Source organism: Octopus bimaculoides, chromosome 2 (genome assembly GCF_046866305.1).
Source record: "Octopus bimaculoides isolate indiv1 chromosome 2, ASM4686630v1, whole genome shotgun sequence".
Classification (NCBI taxonomy): Eukaryota; Metazoa; Mollusca; class Cephalopoda; order Octopoda; family Octopodidae; genus Octopus; species Octopus bimaculoides.
Window position 1 is genome coordinate 36,553,742 of NC_142929.1, and position 13,172 is coordinate 36,566,913.

The 13,172-nt window shown below is 33.7% G+C and overlaps 1 protein-coding gene across 1 annotated transcript in view; it reads right to left on the minus strand.

Annotated features, from left to right (window-relative positions):
- The window catches only part of LOC106884355 (RNA-binding protein RO60), a 64,001-nt gene that overhangs the window by 10,754 nt on the left and 40,075 nt on the right, over positions 1 to 13,172 (minus strand). The window contains exon 2 of the mRNA XM_014935698.3: positions 2,388 to 2,611. Coding sequence (XP_014791184.1) covers positions 2,388 to 2,611 — 224 coding nt within the window. The remainder of the gene's footprint in view (positions 1 to 2,387; positions 2,612 to 13,172) is intronic.

Consider the following 13,172-nt stretch of genomic DNA (forward strand, 5'->3'; position numbering starts at 1 on the left):
CATCCTGAAAGGATGAAAGGTAAAGTTGACCTTGGCGGAATTTGAACTCAGATCATAAAGATGGATAAAATGCCACTAAGCATTTTGCCTGGCATGCTAAGGATTCTGCCAACTTGCGGCCTTGATAATAATAATAATGATGATGATGATGGTGATGAAAATAATAATAATAATAATAATAATAATAATAATAATAATAATAATAATCCTTTCTACTATCGGCACAAGGTGTGAAATTTTTAGGGAGGAGTAGATCGATTATATTGACCTCAGTACTCAACTGGTATTTAATCTATCGACCTCAAAAGATGAAAGGCAAAGTTGACCTCGGCAGAATTTGAACTCAGAACATAGCGACAGATGAAATACCACTAAGCATTTCACCCAGCATGCTAACGATTTTGCCAGCTTGCTGTCTTAATAATAATAATAATAAACAAAGACATTCACATATGTTTCAAAGATAACCGAGAGGCAAGAATGGCATCTATTTCTATGGCAGTAGAATAGTATACTGAGGCTGGAGACATTTTACAAGCAGTCATTGCACCACTACTATAAAAAAGAGGACAGAACACATGAAACTATTAATGCCAGACATAAATCAATTAGAAATTGGTTTGTTTGTTTCTTTGTTAATATACTTATAAGGGAAAATATCCTTTTCTTTTACAAATAATATCCTTGAAAGGCACTTATGTTTTTAATATATGACCATGGCAGTTGACCTTCCAATTGAAGGCAGGAAACTATGTTTCCATTGGTTTCTCAAATTGCTGATGCTGTCTGTTAGTCACAAGTCCTGACAGAAGTTTCATGAATACCTATGGAAACAGAAGTTTCATCAATGAATGACAATTGAATTTATCTTCTACATTTTCATCCAGCAGTTAATAGTTGGATGGATTGTCAGAATACTTAGAGTGCCAGACAAAATGCCTGTAGTATTTATAGTTCTTTAACACTTTAGCATTTAATCTGGCCAAAATATTCTACCTGTTTTATACTCAAACAGGCCAGATCTGGCCTCTCAAGTTTACCTTACAACGTCATTGTAAAAATAAACAATTACATCATTGAAATTTTGAAACTACAAGATAATGCATGTCTAATTCAAAACAATGTGAATAAATAAGCATTACATTTGAGAGAGTAATCTTCATGCTAAAGGGTCGGTTGAGATCAAAATTTGTCTCCTTTCATCTCTTCAGAAATAATAAAATACTGTGGTCAATTTGATACTCCTATGAAGCAATCTGAACATGACTAGAATTATAATAGAAGACAAGTTGATATTGTAGCTAAGGCTTAATGAACAACCATTTTACCATCTTAAAATGGAGATTACAGATTTCAGTTGTAAATATTAAGACAGTATGCTTATAATGATAAGATAATCAAACCTACTATAAAGGACTGAATGATGAAATTTTACATCTATCCAATCTGCAGCAATTCTCAACTATAGATTTCCGTATCAATGTAACTAAATACATTGCAAGCATATTCTGGCTCGTACAACACAGAAATAATACAAGTAAGTTGAATCTGAAATTGACTGATTGGATCTATTGTATATTGAACTAGCTCTGTCTGAACCCCTAACTTTTCAAAGCCTAAATAATATTTTGGAAACCATTAGAAGCAACATTCTGTGCCTGCCTCATAATAGATTGTATGTCACACCAGCATATGCAAATAGTAAAACAAAAATTGTTAAACTGAAAATCTTTTTGGCTATACAAGAAACACAGCTTCTTTATAGCTAAAGTCCTTGAAAGTAAATGTTGAAGATGTTGTAACATATATACATTTGCAACATTTCAGAACACTAATATAACTTATCTATTTTTCACCTACTGAAGATCAATCAAGAAGTTAAAAGGATATACCATCAGTTTTAAATGTTTAACAGTATTATCTCTATATGTTGAGTTCAAACATAGATCAGGTCAACTTTACTCTTCATCTCTCCAATGTTGATAAAATAAGCACCAGTCAAATACTTGGGTTGATTAGACTGACTATGCTTCCCTACCAAACTTTATACCCAAACTATATAGGGTTGATGAATGCCTCTTGTAAGTATGGGAGAATCAAGGCTTACTGGATGCCAATGTTCTATGTTAACAAAGTTATATATGAACATACTATGTTCATATATAATATTTAGTTATATATGAAGAGACTAGACTGCAAAATAAATATAACATATTCTGATTTCTGTATAATACTTCATAATGGAAAGCTTTAATTTAGATCACTTTAAAACAGGATGTTTGTCATAGAATCATGGGAGTTCTCAGGTGGGTTGGTATCAAAAGGGTTAATGCTTAATTGATTAAACAGTGGTGAAATTGCATCAAAAAAATAATTGCTGGTCTTACCTCAGAGGAGTTGAGATGTACACTTGGTATATGCTCATAGGATAACTGATGTTGCTCAACAAGACGTGCCACTTGTTGGTCATCTGTTGAATGCTTTAAAGTATCAACGGCTTCCAGGTAATCCAGTAATTCCCGTAACTGTCCTGTTGCATTACCATCACTATCAAACTCAGCTTTGGCAACTTTTAAACCTTTGATTACATATTTCAAAACAAGGGCCACACCTTGAAATAAACAAAAGATTTTTAAAAAAATAGAAAATAAACGAATAAGGTTTTGGAGAGTAGTAAGTTATAAATTAACAAGAAAAAAAATCCTCAAAATGGCCGTTTTATCAGCAGGGAGACTGAGTGTTACTTACAAAGCCACCTTGAGGATTGGTCAAGGATTTTACAATGTACAGTCCAGTTCTTTAACACTATGGATTCTTGTACTATTATATTATTATTAAAACAATAACAGTCTTTAATAACAATAATAGACTGTTGACATTTATCTCAGGGTTATGTGGAACTGCAGTGATATAAAACTAAAACTCACACAAGAATTTCTTTTCTTTTTTTTCTTCAAGAACTGAAATTGTGTCTAAGCATGGTTTTATCATAAATTATACCTCTTTACTGTTTAGATATATTGTTTCTTTGCCTGGCAGTTAATAAGCAAAGTTGTTAGTGCATAGAACAGAATGTAATGCAATATGTTCTGGCTCTCTGCATTCTGAGTTCAAATCCTGTCAGGGTCCACTTTACCGGTCATCTTTTGGTGAGAGTCAATAAAGTACTCTACTAGTGCTAGTGCAATCCTTCCTTTCATTGACTGTCACATTCTTGATGTTCTGAAGGGCAGAAAGTGAAAGGATGGAGAGGATATCTGTGTCTACATATGACTACAGGTCAGGTATGGAGGGGGCATATGCAAGTTGTATCCACCATTTGTTGGTATTTGCTTGGGTCATCCTGGACAACTCACTGAGTAGTGTCTCAGTCAGTCCTCCCTTCAGTGAGATACTTCCTCATCCACTGTGATCATGTAGCATCTGGCTGACTAACACAAGCTTCTGCTTCAACTGGATCCTCAGTGAAGAGAACACAATATGCAGCATTCAACTCAGAAAATTGAGCAACATGACCAAACTATCTGAGCTGATGCTCCCAAATCATACAATTAGCAGGATGCATCCCAGTTTCTGAGTATAGTTGTTGGATGAATATGAAATCCAACCAAGGTAACCCATGAAAGTACCAAAGGAGTTCAGGCAGCTCCTAAGGGCACTTGTGATTACATGGGACCTTAAAACAATAAGTTTAATGCACGATATATGTTATCAAGTTGTATATGAAAAGCTTGTGAATAACTAAGAGCTGGATTATTTGTTTTACAGCTGAATGCCCTTTTTAACAATAAACACTCAGCTGTGAAGTAAGAGTGGCCCTATGCTTTAAAACAAACAAACTGAAGCCAACAGTGCTCTAGAAAGATTTGAACTAGAAGTAGTTGATAGCTTCCATTACCGGTGGCACGTAAAAGCACTCACTACACTCTCAGAGTGGTTGGCGTAAGGAAGGGCATCCAGCTGTAGAAACTCTGCCAGATCAGATTGGAGCCTAGTGCAGCCATCTGGCTCGCCAGTAATCAGTCAAACCGTCCAACCCATGCCAGCATGGAAAGCGGACGTTAAACGATGGTGATGATGATGATGATGATGACTATCTTGTTAGTGATTCAATCTCATGGTCTTCGTTAATTATTATGCTTATTTTATATGCCTGTTAATTATTCATAATGCAATGGCTAGTTATAATAGAATCTATAAGAGAATAAATATAATGAAGACTAGTTCTTTCTTATAAGCACAGACAATACCAGTATAATTTTTTTTGTATTGTTTTCACTTTATTGCCTCTTCTAGGTTAATTACAGTGTTTCCATTTTTTTTTCAGGAACTGCTAACCATATTTTTGGAAGAGAAGTAGATACTCTTCATGTTACCAAACCCCTGAGAGGAGAAAATCAGTTACTTTTATTAAATAATTGTTACTGAAAGACTGATGTGGCAGAATTCAAACTGAAGACCATGAGCCACTAAACTGCTATGTGAAGAATTCAGTCTGTTCGACACTCTACATCTAAGATACTCCTCCAATTTTAGTTGATATAGTATCTATTTTATTATTACTAGATAGTAGGTGGAGGATTGGCAGAACTGGTAGAATGATGGACAAAGTCTTATAATATTTAGTTACTTCCTTTATGTTCTGAGTTTAATTGTATCTTTCATCTTTCACCAGTTGATGAAAATAAGTATTAGCCAAGCAGTAAAGGCACATGATCTAGTGGGTAGGGTGTTGTACTCATGATCGTAAGAGCATAGTTTCGAATCCTGGACCAAGTGGTATGTTGTTGTATTCTTGGGCAAAACACTTCATTTCACATTGCTCCAGTCCACTCAGCTGGAAATGAGTTCCCACAATAACTGGGAAGTTAATCCTGCAGCAGACTGGGATTCTGTTCAGTGGGTGGGTGTTGTAATCTCTGTCACCTATACATCATGAAAACTGGGGTAAGCTCTGTCCTTCTGAGAGTCCTAGGGCTCAAAACAGACCTAAGCAGTAGGCTTAATCAAATTGGCTATACTCCTCTGCAAAAATCCAAGGCCTCATGCTAATGTTAGAAATCATTACTTTTAAATAGAGAAATTTTTTGTTGACTAAGCTGTTATTTTGAACTTCAGAATTAAATTTTCAAGTAGAAATGCATAAATATTAATTAACAGTTAGCACACAGAAAATATTTAAATATTTTTTGGATAAAAATATCTAAGGAAGAGCAAATTTAATTAAATAGTGAATGTTAAAGTGAGTAACCTAAATATGTTTATAGAAGCTTCCCAAAGTGTGTTGTAATTAAAAATCTCATACTGTTGTTAACCTAAAGTTGTCTCTGACTGAATTGACCTTTCATCAAGGCATTTCAACAGTGACCATTTCCTCTTTTGTTATCGAATGTGTCCTTTTTTTAAGACAATAAACCATGACATGATGGTGACTTGGCTGCTGTTTCTAGCCAGTTGAGCACCCAAATAAAGGATCCATCATTGTTTTAGGTACATGTGGACCATGTCTTCCTCATTAATAGACTTGGATTCTATATCAATTTTTGCATATATTTTCTATTTCATATTTTAAAAAAAAACAAAAACAAAACAAAATTCTACATTTTTATTCCATTTTCTTCACTCCCAGATTAGTAGAACCTTCTGGTTCTGTGCCAAGGGAGTCTCTTTTATCAATTTTATACAATCCTTCTATCTTCCACTCCTCAACCAAGCTGGCTTTGTAAGCAACACTCAGCATCCCTGCTGATAAAACCACCATATTTTTTTCCATCTCTGTGTTGCACATACACAACAAACTTCTGTCCAAACCTTCCTTCATTCTGCCCATCTTGCCACCCAATGCACATAGTAACCAAGTGTGAAAACTCCATGATAGTTATAACCCAACAAGAAGAATGGCCACAACAGTAACTTTCCTTACATGTAGTTATTTGGTATGACATCTACAAAATCTTCTACCATGAATGCTATGTGTAAATTGCCCTAACATGGATTTTATCTGTCTCTCATCGCCTAGATTGAATTGGAAGTTTTTTGTACTGTTTCCCATCAACTCTGGTATACTCCAATATTAAGCTCTGTCTCCACATTCTACATTCTGTTAAGGACAGTTACCTGTCATCCACAGGCAACTCAGGCATATTATACCTGATCTACACTAACCATGATTATAGAATTGAAAACAACTTTCAATAGGGACAAGATAATCTACACTCCTTCAACAACACAAAGCAATGACAGAATCACTCAACGTATATCAAGGAAACAGTCTTGTACTGCTCATAAACTCACACATGAACAATACACAATTAAAACAAATCACCATTGAAGTTTCATGCTCTAAGATAAGCTCTTATGGTGACTTCACACATATAACAAGCACCATCTCAAAAACTGCTTCTCATTCTGGACTTGAAAATTCTTCAGTCTTGATGAATCAGTGATTTTTTACTGCTCACATACTTATTACATAGTTGATAAACATACAAACAAACTAAACTGCATACAAAAGAAAGCTATCTCACTGATTAACAAAGATTCACTCCACAACATACCACAACTACTGGCTAACAGATGCACTGTTCTATTGTTATTTGAATAGCCTTTGTTCTAATCTCCCTCTACCCAAGCCTACCAACCAACTGGTTCTTGGATTCCTCACTAAATATTTCCCCACCATAACTGCTAACTCATGGGATTCCTGTTTTTCCTTTAGTTGTTAACTTAAAGATGTTTAAACTAAACATCAGCATCAACTGCATGAAATCTCACCAATCTTGGAAAGGCTTGACTTAGACAATGCCTTTTCTCCACTGTCAACATATAATAGCTCATCTATCATCAATAATTTCTCTCAATTTCTACCAATTCACAAATAGAATAAGTAGTAAGTTATTCTCTCTATTTTCAAACTGTGTTGCTATCAGTTGGTGGAGGAACTTCCCCCCATCAACTGATGGCAACACAGAAAATAACAGAGAGTAACTTATTGGTTATTCTATTTGTAAATTGAAAGCTAGTTTGAGAGATTGTGTTGAGATAAAAACATACCAATATACAATCAAAGAATTTTTCTTTAAAAAAACAGATTATGTACTCAATATCTTCTGATAATGAATGCACGTATATCTTTTGTTACTACAGAATCTGTGGAAATTGCAATGCCTTTGTAGTCAGTGACATGTTCAGCTTTGCTCCTTCTGGTATGAGGTTTTAAACATCTATAGTTTACTCAATGATTCAGTAACAAAAGTCAAGCACTCTTTCTGATATAAATGTCAAGATTTCAAGTATCTTATTGGAGAAAAGAAGTGCTGGAAACAGATCTCACTTTTATCAAAATGTCATAATGAACACAGTACTTAAAAATATATTATTGGACTTTTCAGCATTGAGAATAAAGTTCTGTTTCAAAAAATAAGTTTTCTCTTTTTGCAAACCATACAAATACAATATTTATAAAACAAAACAAAAAATAAATAAAATAGACTGTTTTTTTGCTAGTTATTATAAGAATATAAATTACATTACTGATTTTCTGTCACTGATGATCTGAAACCTCCTAAACATTGCATATGTGAGGACACTTAAATTTCCCATGACTATTGCTAAAAACTGTTTCATTACCAAGCTTTCATGACACATTTGTTTATTTATTAGTAAAGTATTATGAAGGTGAAAACATTCTCCCTACACTTAACTATATTATTATGAAGGTATAAATGTCATAAATGTTTAAAACTAAATCTAACATTACTCTCTCTTTCTTTCTGTGAAGAGCAAGTTAAGAGATAACTTACCTTCACTGTGAAGAATACAATGAACCAGCAGGAAAGAAGAAAAAGTAAATATATGCCCTTCACAGTTATGTTCCAAGAGAGGGTCCTGTGAGAGCCCAGTGGTTATATAGATAAGCTGGTTCCAGCATCAAACACCTCAACAATAACAACAAACTCAAAATACTATGATAATGATATTAACAACAACAATACCTGTAGCAGGAATAGCAGTTACAGTAAGTAGTAGCATTTCTGTCATAAATCAAGGTCAGAGAGGCTTGTGGTCAACTAATTGTCAAGTTTATGGCATCAGCTTCAAACTGTTTGCTCACTGTTGATAAAGAATTTCTGTACACAGTGCAGGGTGAGGTGTACTACACCCCTACCTCCACCCCATCATTTAATATCCGTTATACCAGTAGTTCCCAAACTTTTTCAGGTTGCTGTCCCCTTGGCACCCAGGCCACATTCCTAGCACCCCCCTCACCACCACAAACACAGACCACTTTCTGCAACAGAATCAAAACAACTGTATTTCACAAATAAACTTAACCTAATTAACCCATTATTTTGGTCTTTTTTTTACATCCATTGACCCCTTTTGGCCACTCCATTATCACCCCCCCCCCCAGGAGGTTGTACCACTCACTTTGGGAACCACTGCCGGATCTTTTTTAAAACGGGGGCCACATTTTTCATTAACGAAACATTTTGAAACTTGGAACACTGGTAGAATGTGTCATATAAAACATCTTTTTCTCTTAGTCTTCTTAAAAAAAAAAAGAAATCCATAAGTTATTCCATGTGAAAGTTGTCGTATTTCTGTAATTTCAACCAATCACTGACGTCCATTCAGCCGATATACATTAAGTGCCGACTACATAAACAAACGATTCTGAAACAATTAACCCTAACCCTAGGGTTAGGGTTAGGGTTAAAGCAAATTTAAAATGAAAAAAGCAAATAAAACGATGGTATGGAGATTAAATACGCTTTACATCGCTTAATCAACCAAAGGAGTAAATATAAACAACTGAATACTTGTCAGTGATTGGTTGAAATTATCGAAATAAGACAATTTTTTACATGAAATAAATTCGAATACAAAAATATTTTTCTGTTCTATAACACAAAGTAGATAAATATACGAAGTTTGAAAGTCTTTCCGTACCAAAAACACTACGTAAAACATTGATGAAAAATGTGGCCCCCGTTTTAAAATAGATCCCCACTGCCTTATACGATATCCACACATTCATAGATACCCATGTATATACATATATGTTCATGGAAGCCTCTTGGCATGCATATTGGTATATATACCAATATTGGTATAATATGCTATACTGTATGTGAGAAAAACTGACAAGACAAGTGAGACCATAACCCGTGGCCTTTACCAGGGGAGTAGCCAGCCCACTTATGCGTACCTTTCCTTCTTTGGACACAAAACTCTGCTTGTGAAGACCTGTTGAGGCAAGTGAAATCGAATTCGAAATCGAACCAAATTCGACGACTGGCACCCATGCCAACCTTCCTTCATTGGACACTAAACCCTGCTTACGAAGACCTGTTGGGGCAAGTGAAATCGAAATTGAACCAAATTCGATGACTGGCACCTGGAAGGCTGCACCAAGTTCCATTGTCTGGCTTGGTATGATTTCTACAGTTGGATGCCCTTCATAACAATCAATCTTCTCACATCAAAACACACTCAAGCATGTGAACATAACTGCCTAAATATATATTCAAAATGTAGTTCAATAAGTATATAAATGATTTCAGATGCTTTAGAATAAATTAACCTTGAAGGAAACATTTTTATTTATTTTTGGCTAAGTGCAGCAAACCATAAATACAATAAGTACTCCAACTGTTGTAAAAGTCAACAAAGTAAGGATTTTACCATCTTGGAAATTTGAAGTCAGACAAAAGTGAACTGATATTTAATGAATAGCCACTGCTAACATCCGACTTGACAGTCTGCCAGTCAGATCTATTTCCTACTACAAGTGTTAGAAACAGCAGGTAGATTATTATAAAAGTAGTTCTAGTCATCAAATTTTGTATATTAAAAGCATTTTTCAGTAAAAGCAAATAATTATTTCCCTGATATATAAAATTATTTGTTTAAAAATATGGAACAAAAATAAATAAAGCATCTTTTCATAAAACAACCCTTAAATGGAATTATAACTGATATCAAAAGAAAGCTTTTGCCTTTTGCACTTCATTTCTCTCTTTTTCTTTTCTCTCTCTCATATATATATATATACATATAGTCCGCCCACCTAGCCAACAGAGTGATATCATTTGAAAGCTAAAATAAAATAATATGAGGAATTGCATTGTTGTCAGTGGTGTATAACATCCGATAGTATGGTTGATAAAGTGATTTAATGTGAGCTACTATAAGTTTCATGCACCAGGTAACACAGTAGTCAGAAAAGCTTGTATAGTGTGCCATGTATTATTGGGCAACCGTTCCTTGCATTTAAATCCTGTTTATATTATATGATAATTATTTCTCACTGGATGGAGTACTTTTTTTGTTGATTCTACAAATGACATAACAATACACCATATTACAGGTTTATAAGTCAATACTGTGTCTTACCATGGTTGCAAAACAAAACACTATATATATATATATATATATATATATATATATATATATATATATATATGTTACACATCTATTGTTATATGAAAAGGTGATAGTTCTGGGTGCCTTGTCGCTCACTACTATTCCAAATGTAATAATTTTGAACAGTACAATTACTTACAGCGTATATATGCAACAGATAATAAACTTGATAGTTAGCTTGAAATAGTTCAAAAATAAAGTTAAAATTCAAAAGAAAGAAAGGTGTTACTGAAATTCTGATGCTCAGAAAATTCTACACACACGAAAAAAGAAAAGAATTACAAAAATCAATTAACCCCTTCTATAGGAAATACCTATTTTCCTTGTGCAATAGATTAAAAGTATTCTATTCATATGTCTACATGTTGTGTTCTGTTCTTTTCTACATCTAGTTCTCTTGTAGATTTTTGATTTAAAATACAAACACTTCTTCACAAGTGTTGTTCCTTTAGAAAGCTACAGAAAATAACTATGAGTGGTGAAATTGGTCAGGAACCACTCATGTGGAATAAATATGTGCTAGATTTTTCTTGAAAAACACCAGGTCTGGGGCAAGCAGAAGCTAGATAAAGTTTTTGTAATGACTCAAGTTAAATGTTAGATGTAAGTGGTATCGTCACCTCATAAAGACAATATCTATAAATTGTACAAGGCTTTGGGTAGGAGCCAGGTAGACTATGCACACACCTTGTACATAGGATAGGTGTAAAGTGTATAGTGAATTAACAAAATACAAAACTTGTATAATGACTAAGAGTTATCAAGAAGTATAAAATGCATTCCATTGGTTCTGAAATGAAAGAGTAGAATTGTTATGATAGATATCTACAGAACAGCCTTTTTTACATTCAAAGAGAATTGAAATATATAAAAGAAAAAAATAGGATAGAACTTTAATGGAGAGAGAGAGAGAGAGATGGAGAGAGAGAGAGAGAGGGGGGAGAGGGGGAGAGAGAGAGTGAGAGAGAGAGGATGAGAGAAAAATATATTAATTTACAAATAAACTAGTCAAAGCGTTAGATTAAAACGACTGTCAAAGTTGCATTATTTTAGAAGGAATGAATGGCTGGACTATTTCAGCTTATGATGGAGATGATAAGGAGGTATGAAGTAATTGAAAGATTTAACTGAACATTGCAGTCAGTCAGTCAGTAGCTAACCCATAATAAAAGAAATAACACCTGTAAAGAAAAAAACTGTTAAAAGATACAAGAAATTCCTCTGTTTGAAATGCACACAAAAATAATTGAGTTAAACACAGGTTTGCAAGCAACCTTACTTGAACAATTATGAAATGACATGCAAAACTATTTTGTTTCTATAGTTTAAGCAAGTGAATATATTAAGTGGCAATGTCTGTAAAGATATTTGTCATGTGACTAAATATACACCCTTGCAAAGGAATGTCATATAAAATATTTTTGAATTGATAATTGTAAAAATATGTACTTTTACATCAAATATTTTATTCTCTTTGCCAAAGTAACCAGATAAAATAGTGATAAAAGTAAAATACAGCATAACCTCAAATATATGAGAATATAACTAATATGGTATGAAACATGTTACTACTGCACACTACTTGAACGACATTATATTGTAAATAACTTTATTTTCTCTGTCAATTAGCTTTCTGATTTTCATTTCAGTTAAGAGATGCTACTATATGAAATGTTGGAAGCTAGAAATCCTAGAATGTTGTTGTTTAGACCCAGGTCAACTCTAAGCAAACAAAGTTATGACCAAAGAGATTTAAACCATATATATTTCATCTTTTTTTAACAACTGGGACTATGGTGTCCAGTGTAGCCTTTCTTTTCTAAGATACCAAGTGTGTTTTGAGGTAGATTTGGCTGTTATTTTAAACCGGTTCAGCTACCAGATAGTTTTATCATTGGCCTGAGAAGAGAAATTGTGAACAAATATAGTTGAAATCTCTATACTAGTGGTTATCAATCAATTTTTGCCTATAGGCCCCTTTGATTCCTACTTAATTCTACTGGACCTCCATAGCCATTCGATGTATATAAAAAAATCTTATTGTATTTACATAATTAAATATTATTAGTAATTGTATAAAAAACATGTTAAAATATTTTGTGTACTGCAGAAGTATAGCTGCAGAGGTATAGTAAGTATGCACATAAACTTTAACAAACAAAACTTTACATGGCCTTTCCCCACCTCGCCTCTCGAAGGGTCATATGGACCCTAGCTAAGAACTACTGCTCTATATCTTTAGCGGAAATACTTTTATAAAATTATTTATTGATTTCAAATGCTTAATTATGCTATTGAACTTTGCTCAATGAAAAATAGGAATAAGAATTATTTTTCAATAGTTATAGAAGTAACAAGGAATATAATAATTTCAACAGAGTTGGAAAGAGTTCTTATTTTCTATGGATATACACTTTTGCATATCTCATTCTCAAGAAGGGCAACTTCACTGATCCAGCAAATTACCATTCTATTTCTATAACTTAGAAATCTCAAAAGATAATTAGAGTGACAGAAGTAGTATTAACACCAAAAAGTAATATTTATCACCACTTAAAAGTGGATGTTGGATTAAAACCTTTCATATGACTTTGTGATACATATAAGCACTCTAGTTTACATTGCTAGTGGGAGACAATCACTGCCATTGCTGCAGCCAGAACCATCAGATCATATGATTTTGGCCTTCCTCGACCTTGTCATTAGGGCCTCTTTTAAATTATTAACCTAACTATAATTTTTGC